We start from the raw sequence: 18,944 nt of genomic DNA on the forward strand, positions 1-18,944 counted from the left end.
TCGGGGAAAGGTTCGTGACTGTTTGTTTTCATGGTCGGGATTTCCAATGGACCTTTGTTGTTGCCGCTAGCTCTGTACCTATTTTGGGCGCTGATTTTCTTTGTGCCCACGGACTGCTGGTCGATGTCGCTAACAGACGCTTAATCGATGCACTGTCTTTTTCTTCAATGCCCTGTTTCACTCGCGCCATCGAGCCCCTGAATCGGGCTAATTTAGTGACTTCAGGGAATGTTTTTCAGCGTTTGCTCTTGGAGTTCCCTTCACTGACTGTTCCTAATTTCTCGAACACGGCAACGAAGCACGGGGTTGAACATTATATTCCGACGGTCGGTCCCCCGGTGTTCGCACGCGCGCGCCGCCTCGACCCCGCGAAACTCTCCGTCGCTCGGGAAGAGTTTGCCGCAATGGAGCGCCTCGGCATAGTGCAGCGCTCGAATAGTGCCTGGGCTTCTCCGCTACACATGGTGCCCAAGTCAGACGGTCGGTGGCGGCCGTGTGGGGATTTTCGCCGTTTGAATAATGTCACGGAGAATGACCGTTACCCCATTCCCCACATCCAGGATTTTTCCGCCCACCTCGCCGGCACCTCGATTTTTTCTAAAATTGACTTGGTGCGGGGGTATCACCAGGTTCCCGTGCGCGCCGAAGACGTCCCCAAAACTGCCGTTATTACCCCTTTCGGCCTGTTTGAATTTTTGCGCATGCCGTTCGGCCTGAAAGGCGCCGCCCAGACTTTTCAGCGGTTGATGGACTCCGTTTTGCGCGGGCTGCCTTTCGTCTTCGTGTACCTTGACGATATATTGGTGGCCAGCTGCTCTGAGAGTCAGCATGCGTCCCATCTGCATCAGGTTTTCCAGCGCTTGGCGGCACACGGCCTGATCGTCAACCCCTCCAAGTGCCAGTTCGGCTTGCCGGTTCTGGATTTCTTGGGCCACCGCATTTCCGCTGACGGTGTGGTTCCGTTGCCAGACAAGGTCCGGGCTGTTTCGGCTTTTCCGTGTCCTGCGTCCGTTAAAGCGCTGCAGGAGTTCTTGGGGATGGTCAATTTCTACAACCGCTTTCTCCCCAGAGCTGCGCACCTGCTGCAGCCTCTCTATGCTGCCTTGAAGGGTAAAACAGCTAAGGACCCGATTGATTGGCTCCCTGAACGCATCCAGGCATTTTCTGGGGCCAAGACCGCGCTGGCAAACGCCGCCCTGCTGGCCCACCCGTTTCCGTCGGCGGAGATTGCGTTGACCTCCGACGCGTCGGACGTGGCAGTGGGCGCAGTGTTAGAACAGCGGGTCTCCGGTGTCTGGCAACCGCTCGCTTTTTTTAGTCGCACGCTTAGAGACAGTGAGCGCAAATATAGCGTTTTTGACAGGGAGTTGCTGGCCCTACACCTCGCCACACGGCATTTTCGTTTTTTTCTCGAGGGTCGGAGCTTCGCCGCGTACGTCGATCATAAACCTTTGACATTCGCGATGTCCAAGGTCTCTGATCCGTGGAGCAGGTGCCAGCAGCGCCAGTTGGCAGCCATTTCCGAGTTCACAACGGACATTCAGCACGTGGCTGGTAAGTCCAACTGCGTGGCTGACTGTCTATCCCGCGTGCTGGTTTCTCCTGTTTATGTTGGCATAGACTTTGAGGCTATGGCCGCTGACCAACAGGCCGACCCGGACGTCCTTGCCCTTCGGTCTGCGCAAACGGGCCTTGTACTGGAGGACAGACCCTTGTGGAACGGCGGGCCTAGCCTGCTTTGCGATGTTTCCACCAGCCGTCCACGCCCTGTAGTTCCCCTTTCGTGGCGTCGTCGCGTTTTCGACTCCGTACACGCCCTCTCTCATCCAGGCGTCCGGGCCTCGGTCAAGCTGGTCAGCTCTAGGTTCGTTTGGCCGGGCCTTCGTAAATCGGTGAAAGACTGGGCAGCCGCGTGCATCCCATGCCAACGCGCTAAGATCCATAGGCACACACAGGCGCCCCTCGAATCCTTCCGCGTTCCAGGGAGGCGTTTTGATCATGTGCATGTGGATCTGGTTGGTCCTCTGCCGCAGTCACAAGGTTTCACGCACCTTTTGACTGTAGTGGACCGCACAACCCGCTGGCCTGAGGCAGTGCCTCTGGCGTCCACTACAGCAGCAGCAGTGGCCAGGGCATTTTTGTCAACGTGGGTTTCGCGTTTCGGTCCCCCCGCCGACATTACCTCAGACAGGGGCCCCCAGTTCGTTTCCGAGCTTTGGTCTGCCATGGCTGACGGCCTGGGGGTCAAGGTCCACCGCACCACTGCGTACCACCCGCAGGCCAACGGGATGTGCGAACGTTTCCACCGGTCGCTTAAGGCCGCGTTCCGCGCTTCTCTCACAGATGGCAACTGGGTTGACCGCCTTCCATGGGTTTTACTGGGGTTGCGCTGCGCGGTTAAAGAAGACCTTGGGGTTTCCCCGGCTGAACTTGTCCTTGGTCAGCCCCTCCGGGTCCCCGGGGAATTCTTGCCTGAGAGCCCACCCCCGTGCTTCGCTCCCTCCGTGCTATCTCTCCGTCCCCCAAGAGACTCGTTTTCTCTTCCTGGCCCAGTGCACCATTGTGTGCCTGACACCTTTGTTCCGAGGTCGTTGGACTCTTCGCAGTTTGTTTTTGTCAGGCATGACGCTCATAGGCCTCCGCTGCGTCCACTGTATGACGGCCCCTTTCGGGTTATTCAACCGGGCCGGAAGCATTTCCTTTTGGATTTTGGGGGTCGGCAGGAGGCTGTTTCTATTGACAGACTTAAACCAGCACATGTGCTTCTGGATGACCAGGTGGTGCCGGCTCAGGCCCCCCGCCGTGGCCGCCCGCCTTCCACTGGACTGGACAACCCTGCTTCTTCCTCTGGGAGCGCCCCCCACCTGGCGGGGCCCGAGCTACCTTCAGTTTTTCCTAACCGCCCGTGCCAGCCTGGCCCTCGTTTCCCCTCCGCCAGCTCTCCACCTCCCCGGTTCAGCCGTTCTGGACGTTTAATTAAAGCAAGGGTTCTGGACTAGGGGATGACCCTACTGGGTGTTCGGGGGGGGGCATGTGTGGTGGACCACTGGAGGGCTCCACTCACACCCAGTTCTCAGGAAGTGTTGTTGCTGTGTTTTGGAGGGAAAGTGTTCAGTTCTGTGGTGATGAGTAATAAACGAGCAGTGTTTATCGAGAGCTCTCGTGTCGTCTGTGTTTACCTCCACAGTATAGCATTAAAATGAACGTTACCTGTAAGCAGAACATTAGAAACCTGTATGTGATGCATCAAAAACTTACACATGTACTTTTTTTCCCCATTTATTTATTTATTTAAGTTCCATATATGCCATCTATAGTGTACATTTACGGGTAATCTGCTGGTTATTAAACAGCTTATTTACATTTTAATTTCAAACATTCTTCTGTCAGCCTCTCAGGGTTCACTGTGCTCTTGTTGATAAAAGTGGCAGCAGATTGATGATGTGCTAGAAATAGATATTTTTCTGTGAAATCTAGATCTAGCACGGAGTCAGTGACACAGTTTTGCCAATTTTTTAAGACACTTCTCTCATCTTGACTTTATTTATTTATTTATTGTCATGTTGTCATAAGTGAATTGCATTTGTGCTTTGCACGATCACAACTTCAAAGCAACCCAAGATATAAGGCCTACTTCAAGGTATGAGTGTAGCCTGAAGTAGGATCATAATTTACACTTAAACCTGGAGATTTTTCTTTCATTTACTTTTTGTAAGCATAAACATTAATTGCCGCTTTGTTTTCATTAAGTATTGACAGCCTGCAGGTTATATTTCTTGTGGTTTTGTTTGTCTGTTTAAATGGCACACCACTTCTTTCAGAGAGATTAGCTATTATTGTTACTCCCCTCGAGTCTTATTAAAGCTCAACTTGTTCTTTGCGTTTAACCTGACATTTATTTTGGACAGGAGGATTCTGCGACATGCCTCAACATGTAATGATGTCCACCACAGCTGATAGAATGCCATCAGAACTAAAAGAAATACAAACTTAAATGAATATTCTTAATAAAGTCCTTAAGTGTTATATCTGATGAGACATTCCAACAAAATGATCAATAAAGTACACATTACACCTCAAACTGCGGTAATTGCACTGGAATATCACGCAACACTCGCGTATTTACATACAACGATAATAAACAAAATAAAACATTTATCTCATTGGCCTCACTCAAAGGGAATAAACTTTCATCTTTACATCGTGGGGAGTTCCAAAAAAGCACTCTCTTATAACTTTCTGTAGACGTGCAAACCTCGCGGCTCTTCTCTTAATTAGCTTGCTGAGTGTGACAGCCAAAAAAAAGCCCTCTTTGCAACAACAGACGGAACTATAGAAAAGGTTCCATCCTAATTGCACAGTTAGCACAAATAACACATTTAAACATATAAATCTAATCAACAAAACATGAATTACTATTTATTTATTATTTCACCTACTTATTGTTTTAACCTTAACTATCTAATAAAATGAACTTAAATGCGAGAGTTGCCTATGACGGCAGCAACAATTATAATGTTAGGTAAATAAGAGGGTGCTGGTCTTTGGATGGGGATCTGTCAGTCTCGAGTTCATTTTGAAGTAATGCTGGACTGTTGCTTCAGTAGACATGTGCTGTTTGCTGTTTGTTGTATCTTCAGGGCAGGGCAGAGGGATTTTGTAGGCCAGCACAGCAACATTGTGACATAAGTTCTGCGGTCTGTGCATGTTGTCTGGGAAAGGCCACAGGGAGAATAGTGGGAGGTCAAGCAGATGCATGACCTACATACAGTCTAAGCGTCTGTCTGCAGACAAACTTTCCCAAAGCACAGAGTTAATGCAGGATACTAATGAAGTTTTCATATAACTTTTTGCATGCAAAAGTATCTGTCTTGGTTTCATAATATCTGTCATATTTTACTGAAAATTAAAATCCAAATACCGAAACTTGGAGTACATAATAGATAAGTGCCATATATGGGGCAGGGCGTGGGAGTGGGGTCCGCTCCTCAATTTCATCTGCAAACTAGCAGCCCACATGCCCCTCAGAGAGCATGCATACTTTACTGAAATGGTATATCATTCACCAGTGGAGGAGTTTGGAGGCCACAAAAACATGAAACGATTCTCCAGCTGCCGTTGAACTCCACAGACCAAGCAGAAACATTTTCCGTTTCTTCATTTGACGTGAGAGGAAAAAAAGTCTTCAATTTGAAATCACAATGTAGGACAACGGTTCCCTCATGTGTTTCAAACTTTATGGCATTTGAATAAAAACTATTTTTTATGTTCCTGGGAGCCCAATGCAATCAGGCATCGTCATCAAAATCTCTTGTGCTGTGACATCGACATCATCGGTGGTGTTACAGAGAGAACTGTAATCGCTCGTTCATCAGATTTACTTCAGACTCAGCGGGTGTTTGGTAATGAGAAGATGTGGGAGGTCAGGCGGCCGCGAGAATGTAAAATATCCACACACAATCTCAGTGTAACTGCAACTGCACTAGTACTGTAGAAAATGACAATATTGAAGGCATAACTAGTGTTCTGGTTCACTCTCACTTGTCACATAATGTTGTTTTTGGCAGGCATCTCTTTCAGAGCTAAACAAGAGTGAGTCCTTGACAAAGTGCACAGAAAAAGCCCTAAATCAATGAAAACTGAGAACTGAAATTAATATGCAAATGAAATTTAAAAGATAATCTTTTTTCCCAGCTTGGCTCTAATTCTCCCATAAGTGTCAAAAATATAATTACCCCAAACTAATTTAAACAAATAGCTGTTTGTCAGTGGTGAAAGAAAGTTTGTCATTTAAAGTCCAACAGATTCAGAACGTTGCTTTTGCTACATTATGCAAAACTGTTGTTAACTTTCACTGTTTAATAAAGTGATAATAATAAAAAAATACCAACTTTTATTCCATTTATTTATTATATGTGAAATGTTTTAGTTCTATATATTTTAGGTCATTCAACTCTTATTTTCATTTTTATCTTTTTATTTGTCACTAGCTTTATAATATAAATATATTTCTAGAATATCTATGTCTGTACAGTTTATAGATAGTAGCTCACAGATGCAGAGACACATCCACTGCAGACTGTCATCCAACCAAAGCCTGCATTCACAGACCGTGAAAAAATACATATAACTGAAGAGTCCCATAGTCCCACTCTTCTCTTTTCTTGTTTATTATTCTTTACAGAAAGAGGAATAGAAAGAGAGGCGCAGTAAACAGGAAATACTGTGCACTGAGAGGCAGCTGTGAACTGAACTGAGTGACATTGCAAATTCTACATAGAGGAGTTTTGAGAACCTCGAGCGGTGGGTTTAGGTTTATATTATGCAGAGAAAATGTTTAAATAGTATAACCATATTTAGAGTACAGACTAGTACAGTGTGTTGTTAAGAAAAAGTAACATTTTTATCTTGATAGGCCACCTCGATATATAAAAATATATTGAGTAAGCAATGGTGATTTTTATCTAACACCATTTTCCCCCCTTTCACATTTGCCTTTAACATCTGCTTTCCCTCTGTAGTCATCTCGATTGAGGGGATGGGCTCAAAGGCGGAGGATCTACAGCACTGAAATATTTTTGTCTGTTTAAGCCATTAATAGTTGCCTTTGTTGCTCCAAAATGTTGATATTAACCACCAAAACGGAGATTTCAGCAGCGGTGTGTGGGCTGTTTTCTTTCTGCTTTTCTTTTTTCGTCCCTCTCTTCCTTAATATTTTTTCAGCAGTGGTGGGTGTTTAAAAAAGGAGGGTAGGCAGAAAAAACCCAGCTCCTCAGATGCTCTTAAAAAATGTTACCCATGCATCCACTGGTATGACCGTGTGCGCACAACAATCAAGTGTAACTTGCATTATAAAAGTGCTTTCAGTGCACACTAGCAGTAGAAATCTGTTATGCAAATGCCGGTCCATTTATCACTTTAAAGCTTTCTTCACAGGCTAAAGTAGGTAAACACATTCCTTTTTTTTGGTCAATGTTCTTCCTTTCCATGCTAACTCTGTGCTTAATACAGCTCCATTGTGTGAGATCCATCTTTATTTTTTTTCCTGCTTATACAAAGTCGTCAGATGTCATCACATGAAATGGAGCTCAGCTTCTAATTTATAAACACAGACAGATTGTCAAAATGTTGCAATCAATCTGAGTCAGTCTGCATCTCGATAGGGGCATTAGTTAGCGTTGTGTTCGGGCTAGATTTCTATATGAAAGTGTCATTAAACAGAGGCGCATTTACCTGCCATCCTCCAGCAGCTACATCACTGCGGAGGGATTTTGTGTGATGAATTTCTGTATATGTAGATGGAAGCAGATTTAGAAAGTTTCTCTATCAAAGCTAACTGCTGTTTTATCACATAGCAAATGGGATATAATTGCCAACTTAACCACATTCAGTCACAAACAATCCCAGTCTTTTATTTTGGGGGCATTTTTAGCCTTTTTTGGACAGGATATAGATATAGAGAGTAGACAGAAACAAAATGTAGGAAATGGTACAAGGGTGCCTTGCTGGTGGATGAAATAAGAATTTCTGACAATATGCACTGGGTCTAGAATATCTAAGGGTCTGGTGCAAGAAGTACTTTAGCACAGTCACAGGAAACTCTTAATTTGTCTAAAACAAATGCAACAGCAACACTGAGCACTAGAATTAGTGTTAATAAAGGGGCACATGAGTACCGCTGATCAACTATTTCTCCAGCATAAAAAGACCATTAGTTTGGATTGACAACACTGATGTTTTTTTTTAACATTCTTTCAGGATTTATCAGCTTACATCTCAGACACCTCAAAGTCCGATTGTTTTGTGGAAAATGTGATCCCAGTCTTTAAATATATTAGAAATATGCTTACGAAAGCACGGACTAATGCTACGCAATAATTACATCTGGAGCTGAAAAAAAGTTAATTTTCCTAAGTAGACATAAAGCTGTGTTTTTACTTGAAGTCCCACGTCAGTGTTAAGAGTTGCCTTAATACACTTATTGTGCTTTTGATGCTTAAAAGCAGGCATTTACGAGATCACACGACGCCGCTAGTTGATTTCATCTCCACATTTCTTTCTCAAAGAGCTCTGGTTCGTGTTTTATACTTCTGAGTTCAGAATCGAGGTTAAACTATTTCTCCTGTACTTAAGAACAAATTAAAATTACTGATTCCTTTTATTAATCCCCTTTTGTATCCACTCTGTGTCATTTCAGGGGGTCTTGCTTACTTATATATCAGCTTGTTGAATTGTCAGTAAATGTGACTTTGTGTGTCCCGAATGAGGTCTGTATTTAACCTTTGCGTGTGTGACCTCTGTTTGCTTCTCACCTACACAGGAACAGTCTGTCTCCACGATCGGCTGACATTTCGTTTCTGTCAGACACTTCGATGGCTCGGCCGTTGCCACCTCCCCAACGTACAAGCACAGTGCTGTAAATCCTGCAGCCAGCACTCCCACTTCAGCAGGCCTCGCAGCTAAGGTGCAGCTCACAAGCACACTGATTGTACCACTGAGTGATGTAATCTAATCATCATTAAAAGTCAACAATCTGAGCCCTTTTTCTGAACTACGGACTGGTTATGAATCTTACACACACCTGGACTCTGCATGTTTGTGCTGATGAAATTGAACAAGCAAAGTAGCGAGATTGTAAATATTTGTTTGCTGCACATTTCTTTGTTACATTAGACATGGGAGTATCCAATCAATGTAGCCAGCAGTATGATGCATTTTTAGATATCCGGTTGTTCAGTGATGACGCGACGAATCCTACTTCCGGGTCTAAAGTAGTCTGCGTTTAATATGGCTTTTGTGTTGTTAACATGTTTAATGTTATGTATTTTCTTCTATTTGATCTCAAAAAGCTCCTAAAACAGTCAGTGATCACTGTTGACCTCCCTCGGCTTTTATTACCGCTAATCATTTATTTAAGCTCAGTTTTTAAAACCTTAGGATGTAACTACAGCCCAGCCCATGCAGCAGTATATGAATGACTAACCTCGTATTGTGGATGGATTATCTCAGTTGTTCTCCTGGCTGAAGTTTGGTCCTTTTACAGCATCCTGCCATGCGATTACATTTGTTCCTGACCACCGAGAACACTCACGTTAACTTTTATCGAGTGGAAAAAAAGTTAGCTTGTTTATATTATGCTAACATAGCTGTGTTGCTAGCGGTCACGTAGCACATCATTATATACCAGCTAGCCAAACTTCAGTAACCCTACAAACGTCACTGCTGTTTAGTTTTCTGTCTTCATTTATGTTGGAAGTGATAACAGAGCTGTACGTTTTAATTTGTTTCCAAAACCCCGCAGTCAGGACATGCTATATTGTATTTAGATAGAAGCTAGCGAGCTAACTCCCTGCTAACTTCTAACTCCGTTAAATGTCATAAATTCCGTTTTCATGGATGCCTGGATGTTATACTCAATTGTTACACCTGGTAGAGCAGAACGCTGATCATTTTATTACAGATGAAAGACTTTAGACAGTTTTTCAACTCTCAGTAATGCCATGGTGATCGTTTGATATATGGACCTGCAGCGGAGTTTAGGCCCAGACACGGCTAGTGACGTCAGACTGAACAACCGGATAGACAAACCACTCATTTATTGTATCTTTATGGCTGGTACAGTGCTTTAATTTTTTGGACAGCAACGGAGACTGTACACGTTAGAACCGACAGGATATAGCTCTCACTGTGGTTTTACATACAGCATGAAGTGGTACAGATGTCATAAAGAAAAAATAAGTGGTGCATATTTTCTAAGTAACAAATAACTGACTGTTTGCAGAGCCCTGTCCCTTAAAGTGTGATTTCAGTTTATTTTAACCAGCTATATTTCTAATTTTTTGTGGGTGTTTTGGCTCTCAGGTTTAGACATGCTATAAATGTGCTCTCCTACCAATGCAGGCTGTTAAAAATTCAGAAATATTTTCATTCTTTTCAAATCCTACACCTTTAACATTTATCATGACTTATGAAGGCCACCGTTGTTTAGTGACCACGCCCCCACTCTCTGCATTTATCTTGCAACTGGTAGTTTTGGTTACATCACAAAATCTGCATTTGATTGTGGTTTTCAGTTAAATGGAAACAAGAGAATGCATATTAGCCTTCAGTTTTTCTGTGGATAGGAAGAAGACAAATAGGTGGGAAAATCCTGAAGGTCATGAAAAAAGATGGCTTACCAAAGACCTGTGCTTGTGTTTTTGGCACTTCTCTTCTGAAGCATGATGAATTTAGTTGATTAAGAGAGTTTACTGAAAACAGAATGTGTCTAAACACCTTTGAAAAGCACTTAAAATCAAGATTAAAAAAATGTCAAAGACTGGTAACATTAAATGCTCTCCTTATAAGCAATAAACCATTCATTATAGCAGTTGCTGCCTTTGATAAAAAGCCCACAGACATGACCCTGATAACAGAGGAACTCGACACATCTGCCAGTTTATTCAGATCAGCCGTTCATAACTGATCAGTGTTGTCCAGAAAAGACTGAAGGAGCTACTTCTGGATTTAGACATGTTGAATGTGGCTGTGTTGTGGCTAGGAGATGTGTGCAACCCAGTAATGTTTACACATGCGAACATGAAAAATGATTTCAATAAAAAGTTAAAGCTAGTCTCTGAAATTCTATTTATAATGACCTTTACCAAAAAATGCTCTCCCTCTGTCAGCACAGAGAAACAGTTGCTGCACTGACAGAATTTGCAAGCGCAATTTGTATTTATTTCCTTTTTTATTTTGGAAAGTCTCAAAAGGATATCGAGCCTTTATTGTGAAAATTTTGTGGAAAATAAATAATCAGATGGCGGTGCATGGCTTTATTTAATTAGCAACTTGCCCACATGAAGTCTCTGCTGCAGTTTATTAAACTAAATCGAAGAATTTTGTTTATATGTTATCCAATCTATGGATACACTACGCTAATCGAGCTAGCTAGCTTTACCTGCAAACATAGTGTTCCTACTGTTCAAATAGGGTCACCTTTGGTTCCAAGATAGCAAATACTCTTCCAAATTTTGACAAGCGAGCAGAGATGTGAAGCTTAGGTTTTATGCTGTGATTATTATACTGTAATCGCTTCGAGGGACAGTTTAAGCAAACTTTTACTTTGTGACTTTAAAGTTACAAAGTAAAATGTAAATTTCAAAAGGAAAAGCTGCAGTCAATACCTGGTGCTTGAGGCCACATAGCCAAAAAAAAACATTGTGTCAGGTATTGGCAGGCCCAGTGCCTTAACTTCTTGAGTACTGGATCATTTGATGTCAACAATAACTCTTGATTAAAATAATGGTCGAATGGAGGGAAATTAAGATAACATAGCACATCATAATACAATAGATTCAGAAGGGTAAATTAGTGGAAGAATCAGTAATATGTGGTATTTTATACTTTTCTAGGTGTTTAATTATTGCCATGTTCTGTTATGAGAATTCATGATAATTACATATTCATTAAAAACTTTCTTCAGAAACTGGAAAGTAACTCAGATTTCTCAGTTCAGTGCCGTCATATATGGTCTTACATATCTAATGATTAAAAACGAATAAGCAAGCTTCTGTAAAGCTATTAAACAAGTGATGATAAGGAGTAAAGGGGAAAAATCACCACATATCTATATCCTTTTGTCAAAAATCACAATAAAAAGACCAAATTACATATGTATGTAGTGTAGCTGAAAAGAATTGTAATACCTAAAATTCTGTCCAGTGAATGCCAAGTTTTTATATATTTGTTATTATCAAAGATTCATACATCATCAGAATGTATGATGACTTTACAATTACAGAGGATTATTGTGTACCCCTGGCTTTTTAGTTGCTTGTTGCTCTGTTTGACACATTTTTAATGTTATTGCACACCACTGTGCAAATGTCTCGATCTACCCCTCATCCTTTTAAAATTTGCTTCCAAACACCTAAACTTTCTTGTAGTGTAGTTTTAGTGTAGTGAGGGATGATTTTTGACAGAATGGAACAAAAAAGGAAGAGATTTGAATGTCCTTCAAGAAGCCTGGAGAACTATTCTTAGAAGACTACTTAAAGAAATGAGAAGGAAGCTTGCCTAAGAGTTCAGTTGAAGAATAAAGGTGCTCATACCAAATATAAAATGTATTAATTGTACAAGAGTACAGGTACAGACTGGCTTTGCCTTATATACTGTATTTCCATGTGTTTGCTGCACCTACGTCCTATTTTCCTAACAAAATATAAAGAAATGAGGCGTTGCTTGAGAATTTTGCACAGTACTGTAGCATTAACATCTATGCAGTGGCAGATTTACCAACTTGATATCAAGTAAACATGTAAACGTTTTGGTGTTTTGTGCGACTATCAACGAGATTAATGCTGGACTCACTTGTGGTTCAAAGCAGCAGCTTCTTGGGAAATGAAAGAACTCGTAAATTACTTTTGCAGTTACCAAAATTTGGTAACTGCAAAGGCCATTGAAATAGGCCATTGAAATACCTCTGAAGCATGCTGCTGGATTACACATGTAATGATTTTTCTCCTAACTTTGTATAGGGAAAAGTCTTTGCCCGGATCATGACAAAGAGCCAAGGACTGTGACATTTAAGATAAATTTAAGATATAACCATGACGAATGAAGCCTAGATGGTAAACCTGCCAGGTGGTTATTGATGTGTGTAGAAGAGAGCATGTTTCATTTTTTACCAAACAACAGGCTAATGGATGAGGACTCTAATCTGTCTGATTCCAGTAAAGGATGGGACAAAACCACTAAGCACTGACATAAAAGCATTTGGGGCCAATTAACACCACTGAAACATTAGGCCTAGAGACCAGGGTTATTTATATCGCAACTCAAAGTAATGGATATTATGCCTGGCCTACTTTAGGTAGTATTTGGGCATGCTAATGGTAGTTGTTTATCTTGGAGCAGACATAGTATTTTTACAACATTTTGATATGTCATAACAGGGAAGGCACAGGTGAACTCAGGTTACACTTGCATGAAACTCAGACTTTACTAATATATGTTTGATATCAGCCTTGCTGTTACCACTAAGATAAAATGTTCTGTTTTTCACACCTTTGCTCATTTATTCTCATTAGTAGTTCTTCTTATTTTTGAAGGCAAAAACAAGCCAGTACTTCGACATGTACAACCTTTATATTTACAGACAATTTAGATGAGTAAAGAACTTTACATACCTGCCACGTTTAGTTGCATAGTTGTTTTTTATTGTTTTTTTTTTATTTTTAGTTTGTTAGTGATTTATTCCTGTACTTTGTTTTATTTTTAAAGATTCATCTCTGTACATTTAATGAAATTGTTGGTTTCCAATCATAAGATCAACCACTTATGTTGAATGGACATAATGCCACATGTGTAGTAGTCATTAAACACGTTCACACTGAAGCAATCAGATTGTTAAGTAGCATCTTTTCACAGCACTTACACCGTGGTATAATTAACTTTAATGAACCATTAAAGTTTAGCCCATACAATAAATGTGGAGAAAATGGCATTCATTGAATTAGTCTGTGAGTGTTTTGTCATTAAGTATGCATAGTGCTACACTGTGCTAAACGCTACTAATTAAAACATGTGAAACACAAAGATTTTATGGCTGTAGCCCTTAATAAAAGGAAATATAAATATGAGATGTCACTTATTTAAATAGAATTTTAATAAATGTCAAATGTGAGACAGTTATTTATGCATGTAAGATTTGAGAGGACAGAGAAATTGGAGCTGTCGGAATTTCTAAATACCAGCAGGAATTAGTTTATTTTCTTTCAAATTCCACAACTTTTACATACAAGCTTGTTGAACAACAACGTGTGAACACTTGAAACTCTCATAAAAGATGAGATTGGTACATACTCACTAGTCAATATTAACACCCAAGGGATAGGATTTAATTGGGTGAAGCGTGGTCAGCTATGGCGCTGAGGATCTAATGGCTTTACACCAGGGTCACATGCTAACACGTACTGTGTAGTGTTCAGTTACAAAGGAGAGTTATGGAAAGAAATTAAAGTATTGTGTATTAATCATAAAATATTCAAGAAATAATCATTGTGAAAAACTTTTGCTGTACCAACAGGCAAATTTAATACAACCGAACTTCATGTGCAAAATGTGACTATGATGTCACCTTCTTGATATTCAGAGTCAGTTTTCCAACGTAGCTTGTTGTCCTGACGTTTGACGTAGTTGTTTTCTTTTTTTAAAAATCAGTAATCAACAGGTGGCAGCGTCAGCATCGCTGTGAACTCTTCGTATTTGACGATCCCATTTGACTTGATGTGTGCCTCTCTGAAGAGGTCGTCCACTACACGAGGAAGATGGAGAAAACATAAGAGCATAAGTGGATAAGCAGCCAAATCGCACCATAAATTATGGTTATAATTAGTGTTATTGCTGTTGCTATTGTGAGATATTTAACAGGGATGAAATAAAGAAAAACAATATTGACTGAAAATAATATTTTGCAACACAACACATTATATTTCAGTCACAAATATTCCCTTCCAGTATTTATCTGTGAGCTGTACTCATACTAGTTTCCTAAGGGTTTATGTCTCTTCATATCATACACTATGGACCCTTGTTGACTTAACTACAAAAGTGTAGTTAAAGATTTTCATTCCAGTACTTTTTCATGTCTTGAAAATGTCCTGAATACTCAAAATGGTTGTCTGTTGTCTCTTCTTTTAGGAAATTGGCATTACTATCTTCTTCAACAGTTCGGGAATCCAAAAACTTAATAAATGTCTCCCCACTGAGAAGCCTTTTGAGCTTCATTTAACTATAAACAGCTTAATGTACACAGAACCCATCCACAGACTTTGAAATACAGCTTATGTTGCTCTGAGACCCGTCACTGTGTGAATGAGGTGGCTTTGAAAAACTTAAAAATCCACCCTGGAGGTTTAACCAGATATCCGAATCCCAGCAGGAGTCCTTCCATTAAAACTCTCAGCTTGAGGTTCATATTTAACACTTTACATCTGAAGTGAAACAAAACATCAACAAGAGAATTCACAGTGTCCTTAAATGACAGGAAGTGCAAGGGACTCCGGTGCTTGGGTGCAGGCAAAAATAAAAAGCCTAAGTAAGACATTGTCTGTGATTTAATTAGGCGATACAAAAAGTTGTGACGCTAAATCACTTAAGCTGCATCATATGCCAATCAGTCACAGATTTTAGCTTTTTGTGGAAATTAAAACAAAGCCTGAGGATCAGCTATTCAGCAGCTTGTCAGGGGAACAAGTTCAGTACAAAGGTGGTGTCGCCCAGTCCGTCCCCCTGGTGTCACAAAACTTGTGCCCCCTGTTGGATTGACCTGTACGGTCAGACATCTGCCAGGGTTTGACTTCAGCTATGATTTCAAGGTTGAAAAAAAATTCTATAGAGGTCACAGATGATGTTACACACCTCTGTGCTGTAACCCCTTCAGAGAACAAAGCTTATAAATAGTCCTCAACATATGTCTTTGTTGACATTGCTATTGCTAGGGCTTTACTAGTATTCATAATATTCTGTTGGGTAGTGTTAGTGAAATATTTCACACAATATCTCTCTGATGGGAAAACGAATTGTCGCTTAATCAGCATGCAACACAACAGCAAATGCATTTCCTGACAGGAAGGAGGGAGTGGCCTTTAGGAGCCACGGAGTAAATACCAGGAGAGAAACTATTGTAATTACCTACGAGATTCTGAGCTCAGCTCTAAAGACAAACTTCCTGCGATTAGTCACTTTTTGAGGGGTGGATCAGTTACTGTGTCAAGATGCAGAACACGTGTATCATTAAAGAAATCAACTGTGGAAAACTATCAGGTTCAGAGTTCATTATAAATTCATTTTTTTCTCCTGATTCAACATTTGATATTTACTGCAGTCATAAAGTATTCAGATAAATGGTGGTTTATTGGTGTTTCGATGTTCGATACTGAAGCAAAGAATAAGTTCTTTGTACTTATAGAAATATGGACATGGTTTATTGGTTATTTCTCTGCAAAGGTGAGAGGTGCATCTCTTTGCATCTTCCTGTGAGCAGGATTAAAACTACCAAAATGAATTTCACAAACTTTGTGGAGAGACAGACCATAGTGGTGTCCTTCCTGTCGTGCAATGCCCTACAAGCTCAGCTATTTGAGCTCAGATCGAAACGTCCTCAAGATATTTATTAGAGACCTTAAGACTCACTTTGGATTATGAAACACTACGTAATCATCTAATATTGGCAGTATTGTTGCGAGGTATCAGTAAAAAGGCTCAGCTGTAGGCTGGTAAAAACGTAACATCTCATTAATTAGAAACCTCACTTGCTCTACCTTCTTTGTTTGTGAGTTTCTCTCCTAACATGGTGAGCTTGGCCCGCAGCTCAGATGCCTCGATGTATCCCTTCTTCTGCTTGTCCGTCATCTTCAAGGCCTCCAGGATTTCCACTTTGGGATCCTCCTGTTGCATCTGTCTGTGCATTATTGACAGGAACGTAGAGAACTCCACCTCAGCAGACTTTTCTGTGAAATCAGGTGGTACATTTTATTTAACCTTGACTTGATGATTAATGTAAGTTTAAAAAGAAAATGCCCTTTGCTCTTGTACTTCTTTAGGCCCTTTGTTATTTTTATTTGCTGTCTTTTCCCTGCATTTCTTAAGGATATATAGTGTTATACTGTATGTAGCACACATTAAGAAGGCTGTAAGAAAAATGTACAAAACCACGAATTTTAAAGCACAAACACCAGTTTATGCTTCAACGGTAGTAGTAAAGACTGTCAGTGCAATTTGAAATTACTGTCATTTAAACGTCACCTCTCAGACTTGTCCCTTATGCTACACCCACAACAAGCTGTTATTCAAAGACAAAAAGACTTTGATTTACTGCATGTTATAGTTTACCAATTTTGTGGACTTGTAGATGTCTCCTGATTTCACCAGGTGTGGGGCTTGTACCCAGGCAGCGCATAACTGTGATCAGGTCATTGTTATTTATCTTGCCGTTTTGATTCTTGTCATACAATGAGAAGCACTCTTTGTACTCTGCAGTGGGGAAAACAAAGTTTTTGAATGACAGTACTTTTTTTCCCCCCTTGTTGTAAGTAGTGAGGAGCTTTCACAGTAAATCTTCGGTAAACAGGAATTAATTAGACTAAAAAAGAAGAGAGTTTGGTTGTTTTGTACAAATAAATAATTTCAAACATCAGTAACAGAGTGAAACAGTGATTGACAACATGCACCTGTAGATGAATCTTACCATTGATCTGAGCTTGTGAGAGGAATTTAGCCTGCAAGGTGACAATAGTGTGGCGTCACTTGTTAGGTAAATACAGAAAAATGGTCTGTTGTGTAAGAAAATACACAAAAAGGCTCAATGGAAAATGGAATTTCTTACCATGTCTGAGACTGCTGCGTTTCTGTTCAGGAAGAAGACAGTTTACTGAAGCCTGCGTCACCTGTCCCTCCACCTCTGTTTAAAGTCCAACACCCGTCGTAATTTAATATCTGTTGCTGTGGAAACACAGATATCGGATCCACAGCGCTGCATTGTCCTTCCTCTTACCACCCCTCCCATAAAAGGGACCGCTTACTACTAGACAACTACCATATGTTACCACAGTGACACATCATACAAACGTTGTCTAACATCAAGTTAAAAGCAAGATTTAAAACTCCCAGATAACTTCAGATAAATATCTAAGTGATAGTATGACGTTTTTTTGTTTTGTTTTTTAATTTAAAATGCACATTTAAAAAATCCCATTCACCATGGAGCAGTGCTATACAAATCATATTAGAATCCAAATTTTGCAATAACAAACTGTGCAGGAACAAATATTTGCAGACATCTAAACCCACCTGTAATGATGCAAATAAATGTATACATTTATGTATTTTTTCTGGATTTGTGCTGATATTCTGTTTCGCTCCATTAAGATCAAACTACCGTAAAAATTAGAGACTTTTTTTTCTAAGTGAGCAAACATAGAAATTCAGCAGGGGATTAAATATACTTCAGCTTGAGGTTTGTATTTAATGCTTTAGTTCTGAAGTGAAACAAAACATCAACAAGAGAATAGTTGATGTTTTGTTGCGTGCGTCAGACTCCGTTTTATCTTTTAAATCCTGTTTAAAAACTCATTTATTCAACATAGCTTTTCCATCTACTGTAGTTAGTGTCCCTATTTTATATTTGGTTCAATTTCTTATTTATGTACTTCATCTTTTAGCTATATCTGTTCTTAGTAACTTTGTTCTTATATTCCCTTTTATTGCTGTATAAATAAACAAATAAAGTTGTATTGTATACCGCCAAAAGTATTCACTCACCCATCCAAATCATTGAATTCAGGTGTTTCAATCACTGCCACAGCCACACGTGTATAAAATCAAGTAACTATGCATGCAGACTGTTTCTACACACATTTGTGAAAGAATGGGTCGCTCTCAGGAGCTTCCAGCATGGTACCGTGACATGATACCTCCTGTGCAACAAGTCCACTCATGAAATTTCCTCTATACTGAATATTCCACAGTCACTGTTAGTGGTATTATAAAAAGAGGAAGCGACTGGAAACAACAGCAACTCCACGAGGAGAGTGAGGTCAACAGATGCTTAGGCACTTAGTGTGCAGTCGATCACGACAGACCTCCAGACTTCATGTAGCCTTTAGATTAGTTCATGAACAGTGTGTAGAGAGCTTCATGGGCTTCCATGGCTGAACAGCTGCATTCAAGCCTTACATCACCATCATAGACAATTTCATGCTCTCAATTACGTAGGAACAGTTTGGGGATGGCACCTTCCTGTTCCAACATGACTGTGCACCAGCGTCCACAAAGACATGGATAAGTGGATAACTTTGGCCTGCACAGAGCCATGGCCTCAACCCAATAGGGGTAAATTAGCCAAGGCTTCTCAGTATCTGACCTCACAAATACACTTCTTTAAGATTGTTCAAAAAGTCCCA

At 40.7% G+C, this 18,944-nt stretch overlaps 2 protein-coding genes across 2 annotated transcripts in view; one reads left to right on the forward strand and one right to left on the reverse strand.

The window, feature by feature from the left end:
- adamts7 (a disintegrin-like and metallopeptidase (reprolysin type) with thrombospondin type 1 motif, 7) overlaps nt 1–13,470 on the forward strand; it is a 93,790-nt gene extending 80,320 nt beyond the window's left edge. Inside the window, exon 24 of the mRNA XM_082526421.1 lies at nt 8,321–13,470. Coding sequence (XP_082382547.1) covers nt 8,321–8,463 — 143 coding nt within the window. The 3' untranslated portion in view covers nt 8,464–13,470. The remainder of the gene's footprint in view (nt 1–8,320) is intronic.
- Nucleotides 13,471–13,722: 252 nt separating this feature from the next.
- calml4a (calmodulin-like 4a) lies at nt 13,723–18,266 on the reverse strand. The gene is made up of 5 exons (XM_082526714.1): nt 17,369–18,266; nt 17,231–17,261; nt 16,876–17,016; nt 16,305–16,493; nt 13,723–14,296 (listed from the first exon to the last, which is right to left on the reverse strand). The coding sequence occupies exons 1-5, from the start codon at nt 17,369–17,371 to the stop codon at nt 14,199–14,201; spliced, it is 462 nt and encodes a 153-aa protein (XP_082382840.1). The 5' UTR covers nt 17,372–18,266; the 3' UTR covers nt 13,723–14,198.
- Between the last annotated feature and the right edge of the window lie 678 nt (nt 18,267–18,944).

Source organism: Aulonocara stuartgranti (genome assembly GCF_965226115.1).
Source record: "Aulonocara stuartgranti genome assembly, chromosome: 1".
NCBI classification, from domain to species: Eukaryota; Metazoa; Chordata; class Actinopteri; order Cichliformes; family Cichlidae; genus Aulonocara; species Aulonocara stuartgranti.

What these genes read in the sequence shown, in the direction of transcription:
- calml4a (XM_082526714.1), bottom strand. An exon ending in CTCACAAGCTCAGATCAATG is followed by an intron (nt 17,017 to 17,230) that starts GTAAGATTCATC and finishes TCCCCACTGCAG; the next exon opens with AGTACAAAGAGTGCTTCTCA. An exon ending in GAAACTCACAAACAAAGAAG is followed by an intron (nt 14,297 to 16,304) that starts GTAGAGCAAGTG and finishes TTCCTCGTGTAG; the next exon opens with TGGACGACCTCTTCAGAGAG.